The following is a 16629-nucleotide window of genomic DNA, read 5'->3' on the forward strand; positions in this document are numbered from 1 at the left end:
TTTTAAAACCTTTAACTCTCAGTGATTTGATTTACTAATTGGCGTCTTGCGTGTTCCCATGGCAACTGGATTCATTTGTTTTTCTAGCCAGATAGGAACCATGGTCAGCAGCAGAACAACCCACTGAAGCCATTCATTTGTCTCCCATTAGCATCCCATTACCAGAGCATCCAAATCCCAGTGGGCCAAATAGAAACAGCAACAGAGGGTCTTGAATCATATTTTATCCTCATGGAAATCACTGATGTTTTTGATAAATACTAATTGAGATAATATAAGCCCTGAGGTACACACTCTTCATCAAAAGACCACAAAAAGCAGGCCATCATCATCATCATCATAATCCTCATCAACATCCCCAGGATTTTGAACACTGCCTGTATGCAGCTGTATCCAGGGAAGCTCCCCTGCTCTTTCTGGAGCAGGCGTGTACACCACGGACATCTCACACAAAACGACAGGGTACCGGGGAAAGGTGACCTCATAGAAAATTGGGCCAAGGCACTTTGGGGCCTGATCCAGCTCCCATTTAAGTTAGTGTGAGACTAAAGGCTATAAATAGTGCTGTGAATGTTATCCAGTGCCTCTGTGATAGCCAGAACAGAGCTCGGAGAAGAAGAATTAAGACTGTGTGGAGGAGACTGACCCCCGTTCACTGCTTCAGCCTTGCTGAAATCCTGCTGCAGGGAGATAAATGTCACCCTTTTGGTGGTAAATCACTTAACCCAAGAAGTAGCTATCCCAGAGGTGAGAAACATATGGCATATTTGTGTTTTCCTTGGAGACTGGCCTGTCAGTCACTTTTCCACGCTAAGCCAGCCTGCAGGAATGCTGACACCAATTCAAGTTTGCCAACACGTTGTTAAACTCTTTGCTGCCCCATGTCTCAGTAAGTAATGACAAAATACACTCATCAAGGGTGAGCTCTTCTCTCTCTACATGCCTGTGGCTCATGCAGACGTTTACAGGACACAGGTGTATCCTCAGGGAAAGGAATGGGCTCGATGAGGACAACCCTGCTGCAAGTCACATTCTTTTTTTTTTTTCTTTTTATTTTGTGGTTTTTTATTTTTCTTCTCCTTCCCACTTGTTTCCAGACTGTGCATGAACGTGTCTGATGTTCTGTAGGTGATTGCCAACATCTGGTATGGATGTCATACTGAATTACGCTAATACTTCCTCACATCTCACATAAGGAATGGATGGTGTTTTGGGATCTTGCCATTTCTCATTGTTTGGTGTTGCTTGCATTTTCTATGGTTTCTGATTTGCATTTGAAAAATGATTATTTGATTAACCTCTGAATGTGATAATTTCTACCTGCCCTAACAGGAATATTTGGGCCAAATTCTCCTTGCTCTCTGCGGATGTCAGGCTGCCTATACAGCCCTCATTCCACTGATTTTGGATCTCGTGGTTTTTTTCATGTCATGCAAGCAGGATTTGGCCCAGAGGTGTGGAAAGAAGTCAGTGATTCAGAAAAAGCCTGTTATTGATTTACTCCACAGGGAGTAATCTATAGACCCATTGTCATTAACAGCTGTAGATGTTACTCAGCTTTGGATCAGATCCTCAGGTTTTTTCCTGCATGCTGCCTGGTTTGATGTTTGACTTGCAAGAATTAAGTAAATGCCTTTAATGCCCCATAAATAATATCTTCTATTAAGCTATATTGCAGTGCTCTCATTGGCACTATTTCAAAGAAGGATTATTTCTCCAGAAGATTTAACTGTGCTCTAAATTTGAATACATCTAGCATTGCTTTTACAAAACATGGGATTGATTCAGTGATGCAGAGCACCTGCAAGAAGTTCTGAGTGTCCTTAATTCCCCTCAGCCCTTCTGTTTTAGAGGCACAGATTGTTTAAATGAGCAATTAATTAAATATTTTCCTTAGGCTTGGCACTTAGTTGTGTCAGCCACCTTGATGGATGCTTCTTAATTTTCGGAGAAAATTTTCGTTTTAAAGGGTGAGAAAAAACAGTTCAGCTGTAAGTATAACACTCTCAAAATTGTTTTCCTGGAAAGTTTTAACAAAGGTCCAGGAGGCAGAGTACAAGTTATTTTTAAATGGTCTTTAATTACAGAAATTGTATTACTAAAGTATCATCTTCTTAAATTGTTCAGAAGCTCGTAAGCTATGAAAACAAATAAAAAAATTAAAAAGGAAATAAAGCAGAAAGCCATTTAATAAAGAAATTATTTGATACCTGCAAGGAATGAACTTGTAAAACGAAGAATATAGAATTGCTATTCTATTTAAAACTCCAGTAAGTAATCTGGGAAAAAACATGTTTTATGAAATGACCTTGAAATTGCCAATACTGAGGCCTGATTTTGTCTTTATTGGAGACTAGAATTTTGTAGGGTTTTTTCTCTAATATTATCCCTATTCATATTAGGACTCCCATTGCCCTTGCCCATATGAGTAAGACTAATTAGTGCCGTTAGATGGTACAAATACAGACTCCAAGTTTGTATTTGTATTGCAAACAAATAAATGTTCTGCAGGGGTTTCACAGCGAGTATGGTAGTAAAAGAATTTGGAGTATTTTTTTTTCTTAAGACTCAGTTTGCATTTGGATTTCCCAAGTTCAACCAACTTCAGCGAAGCAACATCTGTGCATTCAAATGACAACCAATTATAAGAATCACTGAAAATGTTTCAGAATATTAGATTAAAAAATTTAAAATTCTAGTTTATTTGCAAATTTTTTCCTCACCTCACTCCTTATGTAAGACCTGGCTGTCTTAAAGATCTTATAATGCTGGGCAAGGGTGACACCACAGAAGTCCTTTCAGAATTGGACTATATATAAAATTACTTCCTGTGCAGGTAAAAAATTTCCTCAAGGCTGGATTAGCAGAAGAGGTTTCATTTTTATTTAGGCATGAAAACAGACAGCCAAGCCTACAGATGGGTTAAAAAATTCAAAGTCATCCTTTTTCTAAGTATCTGAGTAGAACTGACCTCATTTGTGAAGCCTTTTTCTGGTGAGGAGAGGTAGCATGAAAATCCAGGTTTTGCCTGATGTTTGTCCTGCAACAATTTATGCTTTATTTTTGAGCAGAGCAGGGAGATGTCTAACCTCGCCTCTTTACCATTCCACAAACTAATTTTAGAGAGGCAAACAAAGACTTTATTGGGGAGAGCAGCAACTGATGGAACCAGAGGACACAGTCTCAAGCTGCACCAAGGGAAATATAGACTGAAAATCAGGAAAAAGGGGTTTTTTAATCACAGAAAGGGTGATAAAGTTGTGGAATGGCTGCCCAGGGAGGTGGTGCAGTCCCCATCCCTGGGTGTGTTTAACAAAGCCTGGATGTGGCACTGGGTGCCAGGGTTGAGTTGAGCTGTTGGGGCTGGGTTGGACTCGATCTTGAAGGTCTCTTCCAACCCAGATGTTCTGGGAATTCTGTGAGCTCCCCACACCTGGTGGATCAGTGCCTTTTGGTTAAATAGGCCATTTTACAGATATTAATGTCATTCACAGATTAGCAATATCCTCTGCAGGAGTGGAGTATTTTAGGGATTGCTGCACCTGTTGGCCATTCCAGCAGCTCATCCTCATCTGAGAAACCCTGGTTTCTCTTCACTCTAACCAGGGATTTTTAAGCAAAGCCAAAAGCTAATTTTGCTTTCCTATGAGTCCTGAAGTACATTTTCACATTATTTCCAATTACACAGCACTAGCTCAGCCTTTGTGGCTGCCAAACTCTTGGGGTGGAATTCCAAGGAGCTGAGATTTAATGTGTGTGTTCATATTCAGTGAGCAAATCAATGTGCTTCTGAATATTGCCCAGGAGAATTCCTCCTGTTTCCTCTTTGCATTTTCTTTCTTTCTAGTTAAATAATTTTTTCTTATTGCTGCCATACTGGTGACACAGATTATCAGAAGCACTTATTACCACTTGCCAGAATTAATCAAATATAAATAGGAAAGAAATTACAAAATTGCCACCAATGTGCAGCTGGTATTAATGTCCAGCTGCAGCACACCAGTTTAGAGGAGAAGGGTCTTTTTTAAAAAAGGAGTGGGGTTTTCTGTTGTAGTCATGTAATATTCAATCAGCTCAAACAGTGCTGATCTCCAGGAACACTTCAAAAGCAAGAACTATCACTCGAGAAAATTGTATAATTATTTTTATCGGAATATTTATGGAAGAATAAACTGAATCTAGTGTTACAGGGTGAAATAATAAAAGAGAAGCTAATTTGTGTGACCCAAGCCTTTGGTGTTACGCAATGGGATTATTTATCTACTTTGGCAGCATACTATAAAACGATTAACTTTGCCCAGGTAGTGTTGGAGCCTCAGGTTGTTTTACTCAAATAATTTCCACTGAATTTATTTGATTGCCTGTATTTGGCTTTTTTTCTAATCCCAAATTTTTGTTGTCTTAAGCAAATGAATTGAAGGCAGAGGAATTATTCATATGAGGACAGCATGTTGTATTTGGCACTAAAATATGTAAAATAATCAGGGAACAAACAGCATTTCCATACCTCTTCATCTGTTTATGTGAGGGATAAAGTTTTCAGAATCACCTGAGAGATTTAAAAGCAATTCACATTCTCAAAATTCAATGGGATTTAGGCTTTACCGCCTTTACTGCAGCTCCATGAAAATATAAAACATTCCATATTTTTTTATCCATGGATAGTTTCACATCTCACTGTCCCTCCATCCAGTTCTTCCCCTCCATTCTTAAAGCAGTGTTTGTGCAATTCCAGGACTTTTGTCCAAAAGCAGGCCAAACTAGACATTCATAGTGATCGCTTGTCTCTCGTTTCTGACGTCCAGTTGCAAACACTACTCAAAGCCCTTCAGATTTCCCTTTCCGTGGAGATTTGCATCATGAAAAGCAGCTGTTTGCAGACACATTTCAGTCTCTCAGTCTATAAACTCTCGGCTTTTATCTCCCTAGGGCTGAAGACCATTGTAGGGGCACTTATCCAGTCTGTTAAGAAACTTGCAGATGTGATGATCCTGACCGTTTTCTGCTTGAGTGTCTTTGCCCTCATAGGCCTCCAGCTCTTCATGGGCAACCTGAGACACAAATGTGTCAGGGATTACACCATGTTTAACTTCACCAATGGCTCCTTGTACTTGGATGGTAGGACATGGAACAGCTCAGAGGAATTTCTTAGTGATCCAGGTAAGCTTCTTGCCCTGTAAATGGTTTCTGATCATTTGAGGTTTGGGGATTTTTGTTTGGTTGTTCTGGGCTGGGGGTTTTTTTTTGTTGTTTTTTGTTTGTCTGTTTGTTTGGTGGTTTTTGGTTTGTTTTTTTTAAAATTAAATTATATTGATGAAGATCTGTATGTGAATCAGCAAAATGTGACTACTGGCTCATCATGATGTCAATGTGGTTTTGAAAGACCTAGGTACCTTTCTCTGAATCTCTATGGTGCCTTCACAGTTCATGCTGAAAATACTTCTGCTGCTTTTCTATGAAGTCCTAGCTGCCTCACTGATGATTTTCACAGTTTTAGGGGGTCTTATATATTCTTAAAGCTCTGTTTTCTGGAATTGAGCAATCACATGAAAATTTCAGCTCTGTGTTTGTGGGTCTGGTTTGCATGTTGCTTTTCTGAAGACAATTTATAGCTCTAGCATTTCCTAGAAAAACTTCAAAATTTGGGTTAATGGCCTTAAAAAAATTTCAAAAGGTAAAACAAATCAATTCAGTCTTTATTACTCTGAAAAATCCCAAAATAATTTTTTTAAGGAAATCTTTTTCTGTTTGGGCCTAACTCATAATTTGGGTCAGGCCATCCTGTACAAACTCATGACCTTTTGTATTTTATTTATTTTAAGGAGAAGAAATGAACCACATAATCAGCCCATTAACTGGAGTTTTGGTTGAGAGGCAGTGTCATACTGCCATGGGGTAGCTCTGCTCTGACTCTGTGGACCCTACAGTCCTACATCTCCAGCCACCTGCACTATAAACACCCCCAAATCTGACTCGTGGGAGTTGCCTGGCTTGACCCAGGACTCTGTTGACCCAGGGATTTATCCAAGGGCAGTCCCTCCATTTCCCACTGGTGACTTTAGGCATTTCTGATCAGTTCCTCTCCCTGTGGTCTGAGAACCCTGGAAGAAGTAGTGTTAAGGTTTCCTTCAAGGAATAGAAAGCTCACCATGGGTGTCTTTAAGGCATGATGTGGTCGATGAAGCATTAAGGAAGGACAGCTCTGCCTGAGTGAGGGTTGTTTTTGGAACTGGTCCTGACCATCAGGCTGTGTGTCTTCTCCATGCTCCTGTATCAGAGCCTTATCAACTGAAAGGGAAAAGAGCTCTTGGAATTCTGCTGGACGGTGTGGAACCTGCTGAAGTGTTATCCCATCCCTGCTTCCAGTGAGGAGCTAGTAAAGAAAGATATTTGTGTACCTGTGCTGGATTAAGGCACTTCAGGGCTCCTCTACCCACAGATAACAGAGACCTGTGTGAGGAGCTGCTTTCCCTCTCTCACAGAGGCATTGAGGGATAAAACAGTGATTGCATGGAAGCATAAAGCCCTGCAAGAAAGGTGAAAGGAAGAAATGGAGCCATGAAGATAGTCTGGCTCTCTGGAAATGGAAACGGGGTAAATGTGATAGAGGATGGTCTGTTAAAATACATATAATGTCAGGGCCAGCTGCAGCCTTGCTTTAAATGTGGGGAAGTGTACAGCTGCTCCAGCATACCATGAGCAAGTTTATTTATGTAGTCCTGATATGGGGATGAGGGCAGACACTCCCAGAAATTGTATAGGAAATCCAGTAATGCTTAATAGGGTCATGAAAATATGCTTGCTATCACTAGAAGAGATTTGCCTATTACAAAGATAACCAGCTTGGTGAGATAATGGACTAAAGTGAATTAAATTTTGACCATGTTGTATTACTAGGAATTAATAATAATAATATTAATTAGTATTTTCATAATATCTGAAAATAAAGACATAGTGCATTATGGCAAACAGTTGTCACTTACTTTGGATAGACAGAAATTATTAAAATTGTGAAAGTGTTGAGGCAATGCAGCAGACCGCTGAAGACCTAGAAGAATAGTATTTTTAAAAGAGAAAAAGTAGTGACCTCTGAATAAGAACAACGAAGCCTTCCTCAAAATGCTCAGGAAGGAGGCTTAGTTATTAGGCAAGAGAGAACAATATTAAGTAGGATTTTCATTTAACATTCCCTATTGCACTAAAGTGATTCAGAAATGGAAGGACTGGCTCATTTTGTGACTAGATGGGATAGTGCTTTGTGTTTCATTTTGCATAAGTATTATGGTGAAATGAAGTGACCATTTAAAGGAGAGGCACTGACCACAATTTAATAACAGTCCGAATTTCAAGTACTGTAGGGAATTAAGCAATACATACAGTTAGATTAAAGTGTAGGCAGACCAAATTAGATAAAAAGAGGAATATATTAAGAAACAGAATCATGTCAGTGTTTGTTCTGAAGAAGAACTAGAGAAGAAAATTGGCCAACGTGTTGAGATAGTAGAGTTCACTCAAAGGGAGCTCAGACAATTACAAGAGCTCTTTGGAGATTTCAAAACCAATGAGGCTGAGTCATTTAGTTTGGAGCAGGGATACTAATCTAAAAAACCTGGAAAACAGAAACCTGAAGAACTGTCAGAGTTCCATAATAGTACTTTATAGAAAAAGGGGCATGTAAATGTATAAAGGAGTCCAAACCACTGAAAATTAAATTGGAGAAATTCTTCGGTTCATCAGGACACCAAAATGGAGAATTAAAATGGGCTGATATGACAGTTCTGTTCTTCTTGAAAAGCAAAAATTTGCTTTGGATTCTTTAAGAACATTTTAATATTTTAAAGCACAGCAGGGAACCTCTGAAATGGTATCAGTCTCCTCCCGTGCCTTATAACTGTTTTTTGCATGAATGAAAAAACAGAAACCAGTAAAACCCCTTAAAAGGGTAATGGAAAGAAGAATTGCTTGGTGCTGCAGAGGAAGTAGTTGAGAGATTTAGTCATGAGGTGTAAAGGAAGATAAGACCTTGGTTTTGAGTCTTTCAAAGGCGTTTTTAGTTTGAGATAATGGTGTGTTGTGGGCACTTGCTACAGAGGACATTTTGGTTGTGTCTCTGGGATGGCCTGGGATAGCTCCAGGTCTGCTTTTTTATTCAAAACTTACTTCATATCTGGACAAAGTTCTGTAATCTTTCCTGATCAGCTTTCAGCCTCCAGGCAGGAAATTTTTTTTTCATCTGTCTTCTCGATCCTCTCATTTTGGTTTTATATACGGGAAAAAAAGTCAGTTTATAAACTTTGTGTCATCACTGGCTTAAGCACGGTTAAGGGGTAGCTCTTGATTTTCGGTTTATCCCTGAGGAAATAACAACCACAACCCTAGATTTCTGGAACTCCTTCCCTTAACTCCATACTCAAGACCTACGGGTATTTTCCTGTTCTATCAGTGTGTTCAAGGAAAGTCTTTTTTCTATAAATCTTGTCGATCCTGCGTTGCAAGGTTGCTAATGTTTTTGAGAATTGTTGGGTTTCCCCCTCCATCTGCCATGAGATGATCACACACTAAATCCCATAAGGAATTCCTGCCTGTCCACCCAGCATTTTGCTTGTTCTTGCCATCATTTCAATGGCTTCTGCACCTGGAGGAAGTGCCAGGTAACTTGGGAAGAAAGAGGCAAAGCATGGAGATCCAGTGGGAAAATTGAAACTGGCTCCTATTTACGTTCACTAAACACTAAGAATACAAAGTCCTAGAATATAAAAGTGTGAGCAAATATTCCTGATTAGACTATCAAGAAGGGAAGACTAACAAGCTGTCATTAACAGCTTAACTCTGTGGAAGAAACCTCTGCTAAGTTGCTGTGGGTGCTTCTGGTGTCTCAGCTTAATTACTGGGCAAAGCAGTCATGGTAAGATGAGACAAATTTTTAGTCTTTCCTCAATTCACAGCAGAGATTCAGGTCTAAAATCTGCCTTTTGCTGGGCACCTCTCTTTGGGATGAACAAGAGAACTTTTATATTCTTTCTACCCATTTAAATGACTCAAAATTTAAACAGGAGCTTCTAAGAGGAAGGCTTATCAGAAAAATTATTCCATTCTGTCTTTGTCTCCAATGAGTAATACTTACCACTGCAAACCTAGAGAGGGGGAAAAATGAAGAATGAGGGAGAAGTAGCTCATCAGGTCTCCCAGCTCCCTCTGTGTAACTGCTCTTTGAATGAATGGATTGTGGGATGAGAGACAGCTGAGCATCAGATAAAATCAGGCTAAAAAATTCTTCATGTCAAGTGCCAGTGGTAAAATGACAATCATTCATCTGGGAAAATGGTGACTACTGATAGGTAATTATTTTCCTACCTTCAGTTCTAGATTTGGTAAGAGATTGTGATCAATAAGCCCAAGGAGGATTATTTTTAGACATTAATAATAACAAACCTGGAAGGCTGGAATTTTAGATGCAGCAGTGACTGTATATAAAAAATGGAATAGAGGGGGGAAAAAAGGTTGAAAATAATGATAGTTTACATCCACAGCATTATGAAAATTATGAGATCAATATATCAATATCAAAGTCATTATGCTGTTGGTTATCATTAGGAAAGTTAATAGTTTAGAAATACCAGCTGACTAAAAAGCTATAAGCCTAATTTCAATACTTGTAAAGATTTCTAGGAAATCAGCTCCAAATACCAGTCTTAAAAGCCTGTCTTGGGTTGTGGTGTTTAAATTAAAGACGCTTTTGATGAAGTGAATCTTCATGAACGTGTGAGTTAGAATGGATTAAAAGCTATGGGATGTCAGATGTGTCACTGACTTAGAGAAGTACCAGTGGACTGGGTGTAGCTGGTTCATGTAGCTGGTGATTTTAGACTCTTTAATGTCATTTAATGTATTCCATTATGAAAATGGTTTATTGACTAGTCAGTAAGTAGAAATCTGAGTCCTTTTGTTGAGCAGGGTTTAATGTAAGGGCTGAAAGCATAAGAAAAAATGCTTTAAAACTATAATTAAATTATATAAAGTCACTTATAGAATGATAGTCTTAAAGCCCAGCATTTTATTTTTCTTTAGAATAAATACATTGTTTAAGACACTCTGAAAGGGTCTTGTTTTCAAATTGTTCTATATACGTTTTCCTCTCAAAATCAGTCTTTTAAGGTAAAAAAGAGCAACCCTGTAATTTCCGTTAGATAGTCTTGTCCAAGCAATTGACATTAAAAAAAATTAACAAGTAAAATAAATGAATGTTCAAGCTTCATGAGCCTTTTAGTGGGAGGAATTTAGTGGGCTACTATTTTTATAGCTTAAAAGAGGTCTTTCAGGGTTGTTATTTTTTTCTTCTAGAGTAGTTTCTGGCATTCATTTCATGGCAGTGATTTTTCTCTCGTCCTGGAGTCAAATTGTGTGATTAACAGTGATCTGAGGGAAAAAACGAAGCAACTTTTAAAAGAAGAAATCTAGATTAATTAATAATCAAGATTAATATAATATTTTTTGTCACCTCCAGTTAGACCTGGAAGACTTAGGGTTGCTTCAGGTTCTGTATTTAGGAAGATGTATAGAGTACGTGAAGTTTTGGGAATACCCATCCAAATCATGGTCTTCTTGGGCACTTGAGAAGGGATCAAAGGCTTGTATGGAACAGATGCTGAGGCATACATGTGTGAATATATAGAAATGTACATCTGCATGTTGATAATGCTGTGGGTATCTTCTCTAAGCTCTGTTCCCCACTGTTATCTCTGCCTGATGGAATATTTTTTTGTTTCCAGAACCACTGAAATGGAGCTCTGTGAACAGATACTCTGGATCTGTATGGGAACTGTAGAGAAAAGAATTTTGTCCAAGTCAGATAATAAATATGGCCAGCTTGGGGAGAGCTGGAGTGTTTGAGGTGTTGTCTGAGGTGGTAATAGAAGACAGCGAGTGTTTGATGAATAATTATGGAGGTGGGAGGAAAGAGAGAAGCAATAAATCAAGTTGGGACTGGAATAGGTGTTTTTTTTTATGCATGATTGTGAATGCACCAGTGATTAAAACAAGGAACCTCTCTGGGCTTTCAGATGGTGCTTGTCAGCATGGAATCTATTGACATTACTCTGTAAATATTGTGGCTTTGTTCAAGTACTGTGGGTCTTTTGATAAATAGCTTCATCAACGCTCAAAACTTAATGCTCTGATGTGTTATTAACATGGGTATTGTACCTGTGCACTTTAATTTTTTAAGCTAAATAGAAAAAGAAAACCCCATCAGAAGTGCAAGGATCAGAAAAACATAGGAATTGATAATGCTGAATCCAATACCGTCTCTTCCTGACCATCCAGGAAGATTTTTTCAGCCTTGTGGTGAAAGATGATGTTCTTATATTGTAAATATTTGAAATATTTTGTAAATAGGAGGATTTCTACCTCAGTTACACCTTTTTGCTAATAGAAAGAAGAGATCTACTTGAGGAAAGGTCTGCCATGGGAAATTCAGACTAAACATTTTCAGTTTTCCTGCACATTCAAATTGTTCATAAACTACGGAATTAAAACACCACCTGGCTTGAACAGTGATGTGCATTTAAAAGGACTTTCTATGTGCCCATTAAGGCCTGTCCATGGACTGCTCCAGGGTCAGCAATAAAGTGCATTGCAAAGGCAAGAGCATCTATCTTCTGCTTTTACCTCTGAGCTCACAGCCCAGGTGCACCATGAGCAGAGAATAACTTGCATTGCTCCTTACTCTTATTGCACTGGTTTTAAGGAATAAGTAAAGATATATTTTCTCCTGATAATTTCCATCAGTGCTGAACTCTCTCAAGTGTGAGATAAAATATGGGAATTCCCAGGCTCAATCTGGCCTTGGCACACCTAGAGCAGCATCTCTCTGTGTGACTGAACAGTCCCATTTGCTCCAGCAAATGATTAGTAGAGCTCAAAGTATAGATATTTTTCTCATTTTCTATTAACAATAACTGTTGTAACTCAGAATATCCTTATCTACACAGGCAACAAATCTTTCTTTGAATGTTTTGTCCACAGGGGCAGCCTGCGGCAGCAACTTCAGCAGTTCAAATGGGAAATATAGTGAAAAATATTTCCTTTATCTTTAGTTTTGAAAATTCTTCTTTTCCCCCTTCCATTTTCTTAAGGCAAAAAACATTGTTATCATGTTCTTGTCACTAGGAGCACACAAAGCTCCCTGTTCTCTTTTTCCAGAATACATGCTATTTTTCACTGTGATAGTCACCTTTTTTTTCTAGGATAAAAGATGCCCATTTTTTCAATTGCTGCTCTTCCTAAATTTTCCCAGTCATTCTCATTACTTCTCAATACTTTCCAGTCTGGCTGGTGCCCTATTGAAAGCATTGAAAGTGGTCTTTCTTAAGATCATCAAGACCAACCATTACCCCAGCACTGCCAAATCCACCAATAAACCCTGTCCCCAAGTGTCATATCCACACATCTTTTAAACACCTGCAGGACTGGTGACTCCACCACCTCCCTGGCCTGATAACCATTCCCATAAGGAAATATTTCCTAATATCCAATCCAAATGTCCTCTTGTGTAACCTGAGGTCATTTCTCCCAGTCCTGTCATCGCTTGTTCCCTGGGAGAAGACTGAGCCTGACCTGGCTGCACCCCTGTCAGGGAGTTGTGGAGAGTGAGAAACCTTTCCTGCCCTCCAGAAGATCAACATTCCCACCCAGCTTGGTGTCATCTGCAAATTGGCTGAGGCTGAACTTGATTCCCTTATCCATATTACTCCATCCTTGCCCTCCTGTATATCAATATTACACATTTTTCTCTGATTGTAGCTTTGTATTACATAAAAGTGTTGACTAAGGAACCCTACCAAAAAAAGAATCCATCTCTCTTATCTGAACTTTTACAGGAAATTTAAGGGCTGACATGGTTATGAATAGGTGAGATTTTCTCCTTCTCTGCTTTACTTCACTTTCTGACAGCTTAATATTCCATTTTGCATTTCTCTGCTCTTTTTTTTAGTGGAGTAGGTGTCTCTAGTGCTCCTCATTCAGCCCATGCCTCAGACTTTATTTACCTGGAAAATACTGTGTATAGGAGATGTTTTACCTCTCTGCTCACCTTCTCTTTCCCTTGTTCTTATAAATGTAACAAAGAAGTGCAGGTGCAGCCCTCTGTTAGCCCACAGAGATCCTGCACACTCACTTTTCATCTCAACCTATGTTTCCTATCTCCCAGTCATTTTTTGATCCAATTTGTTTGCTTTCTTTATCACAGTAAATGCAGAAGTCGGGGGGTTTTTTTCTATTTTTCCATCATCTGTCTGGAATCACAAATGCGTTTGACCTTTGTAGAAGCTTTTGATTTTAATTCTTTTGTGTGAAACATATGAAAAAATTCCACAAAACGCAAAACCTCTACAAAACTTCCAGAGAGCACACTTCAGCACTTTTCTGCCTATTCATGTAGAGCATATGTCTAAACAGTGGTACTAAATATGCTTTTAGCTACTATGCACCCTCCAGCCCTAGGAGTGGGGGTCTGAGTAACTGGTGAGGCACAGAGGCATAGAAGGAGATTATCTGAAGATGTTTAAAAGCCAGCATGTGTGTTTATTGCTAGTCATTGTCTCCTGTCTTGTCTTCCTGGGGATGCTCCTAGGCTTGGCAAGGTCCTCAAGCCAATTTGAGAGCATTTAAATTCTCTGCTCTCCTCTAGTGCACACCTCCAAAAGCTCCTGATGCGCTTTTCCTCCTCTCCTGATGTGCTTTTTGTTCCCTCAGACCTCATGAGCAGCACAAACCAGGTACTGTGGATCTCTGAGGCTTTCAGAGCCTCTTCCTAGTGCACGGGAGCCATCTAGCTCAAGAGGGCTTGATTGATATTTTTAGTGGCTTTTTCACAAAGGGGGAAAAAGCTGTACTGTCAAAATTGGAGACATTTTCTGTGCTGAGGCGACTGCTGAGCCTGGCAGGGAAATTGTTTCTCTGACTTGTCTGGAGAGTGGGGAGAAGCACTAACAGGAGCCTACCAGAGAGACACAAACTGAAGGAGACCACTTTCCTCTCACCACCTGGTTGTATGATTTTCTAAAACCTCCCAGCCCTTCCATATCTCCTGCAGAACAATTCATGCCCAGAATTCCAGGCTGTGTTTACCACAAAGTCATGCCGTTGCCAGTGCTGTAAATAAAGTCGTCCCCTTGATCTCTGCTCCCTCTACCCACCCAACCATCTTGGCTGTAACTCCTCCTAATCCTTTTTGAACTGAAGTTTAGGAAATGTCCTTCCATGCAGTTACAGGGTATGGAGGCATCAGAGAGCTGGGCTGTAAGAGATTTCTCAGGGAAAGGGGGAGGATGAAAAGCAAGGAGAGGAGAGCACCCAAGAGCCTCTGAAACTCAGCAGAAGGGTCAGCAGCAGCCAATGCCAGGGGACAGCAAAGGAGAGCCAGATCCCCTGTCAGGGGCTGAGCAACAGGAGAGTAACTGATTATTATAATTATTTACAACCCCTTTCAGCCGGGAAGAACTAACCGGCAGTTCCATTTCCCCCCAAAGCGTTCTCCCCTAATAACACCCTTAATACATCCTGTTCCATGGCTTTTGTGAGGCATGTTTTTCATCTTCAAACTCAATTTCATTTATTAGAGGCTTCGCCGTGTGTGACACAGTGTGCACACAGCAAGTGCAGCAAGGATTGGTTTTAATTATCGCGTATTACCGGGAGGCAGAGCGCGTTCGCGCCAGTGGGCGAAAGGGCGAGGAGGGGGTGTTGTCTATTTCCTCTCCGTGCCACATATCACAGCTGTAAGGAGATGGAGCTTTCCGAACTGCATTTTAAATTTGGAATGGGGACGTTGGGTGGCTGGCAGTGCTCCGTGCCAGCCCCAGCGCTGGGAGAAAGTCTCCAAGCAGTGAGTGCCCGTGTGGCTGCAATAAATAGTCTGAGATAACAAACACCTCTCCGAAGTTTTTGTTAGAAAGTCAGCCAGAGGACTCTTCTCTGGGCAGTGACTAATGATATTTGAATGTTGCTCTTTATGCAAGTGTGATAATATATGGGGTTGTTGTGGTGGTTTTATTTTTAATTGGAATTAATATGTTGTAAGATGAGTCAAAATAACGTTTCAGGAGGGCCTTCAAAGGAGGAGCAGAAACTGGAGGCAGAAGCTGTGTTTTCTAAGCTGGCTCCAACCTTTTTCAATTTTCTGAATGAGAAAATTTTCTTTTCCTTCACACAGAAATGAAGAAGGTTTCTACCCTGCAGTCTATGTACCCTACTGGCTTTCTGCTCAGTTGTGTGATAAAGGTGTGGAAAGCACAAGCTGGAGCATATATTTAATTGGATTTTTCTTTTTGAGGAAGTTTGTTTGTTTGTTTTTTTTTCCCTCTGGTAATTTGACAAGTGGAGACACTGTGAATGTTTACTCTGTTAGAATCACCTGGTGTAGGAGGGAGCAATGCAGAAACCTGGAAGATATTGAGAAATCAGAAAAAATGTAGAATGAAACAGACAAAATGACAAGGAACTGACTTTGGGAGGAAGATATTGCAAGAATAGAGATAGAAAATTTGTGGTTTTGCCCACTTGCATATAGTGACTTTAAAATTATGGCCATTGTTATTTGCTTTGAGAAGTGTAGGAGGCAGAACAAGGACATCAAGGAGACCTTGTTATTCAGACAATTTTTACTTTTTTAATATGATCAGGTCGTTACTTTGCTCTGGAAACTCCTGTAGAAAAATTCCTAAAAAGAAACACTATGACTGTGACACCAACATTTTAGTAAAGCTGGTTAAAAAAAAAAAAAAAAAAAGGAAATCAGCATTACCTTTGGAAAGAATGGCATGTTGCATAAAGTTTATGTACACACACAGAGATGTACAATTATAATGGTTTTGGCTTAATTTTACTTCAAAAATAATAAAAAAAAAAAAAACAAAAGGAAGTACCTAAAATAGAGATTTTCAGCTTTATTTTCCATATTTGTTTTCCTATCTTTTTTCCCCACTCACAGGCTAATATTTTTCTGTGAAAAAACAGAACAAAAATTAATTGCAATCTTCCAAGGCAATGAAAAATCATTGTGTTTTCATGTGGCGTTGCTCAGTTTGAGCAGTTTTCAGAGAGAAAATCCTGCTCTGCATGAAGAAGGAGTTCCTAGTTCTTTGCCCAGGTTAGAGTTAACTGATGGGAAGCTGAGGCCATGGGTTAACCTGGTACCAAGGGTGTTCACTCTTTAAAGCAAGAGTGACGCCTGTTTGCTTCTTGCAGCTCTCTGATTGCCCAGCAGGCTTGATTGAAACCCAAAACAACGGGCTTTGAAGGAAAGATTGATTGTTGTGCACATTTTTGATAATACAGCAATTTGTCTCCTTGGGTGTAAAGCTCTAATCCCCCTTTCATTTATCAGAGGGGAATCGGGAGCTCGCCTCTTCCTAAACCCGAGGTTTGTCACTGTGGCTGTGGCTGTCCCTGCACAGACCCCGTGGTGAAGGTGTGTTCTCCCAGCAGCATCTCCACATCAGTTCCTCAGCCTGCATCTCATGGGGCTCTTTGGCACCTGCCTTGCTGCTTCTTTTAGAAGTGTAAATACTTAAGTCAACAGCAGACAACAGCATTTGATCTGGTTTTGAGATTTCAGGTTTCTTGTTTGCA

At 39.8% G+C, this 16629-nt stretch overlaps 1 protein-coding gene across 2 annotated transcripts in view; it reads left to right on the forward strand.

Annotated features, from left to right (window-relative positions):
• LOC121363719 (sodium channel protein type 5 subunit alpha-like) overlaps nucleotides 1-16629 on the forward strand; it is a 214797-nt gene that overhangs the window by 59588 nt on the left and 138580 nt on the right. For both annotated transcript variants that reach the window (XM_041486335.1, XM_041486324.1), the window contains one exon: nucleotides 4930-5160. In XM_041486335.1, coding sequence (XP_041342269.1) covers nucleotides 4930-5160 — 231 coding nt within the window. The remainder of the gene's footprint in view (nucleotides 1-4929; nucleotides 5161-16629) is intronic.

Source organism: Pyrgilauda ruficollis, unplaced genomic scaffold (assembly GCF_017590135.1).
Source record: "Pyrgilauda ruficollis isolate IOZ18807 unplaced genomic scaffold, ASM1759013v1 scaffold12, whole genome shotgun sequence".
Lineage (NCBI taxonomy): Eukaryota > Metazoa > Chordata > Aves > Passeriformes > Passeridae > Pyrgilauda > Pyrgilauda ruficollis.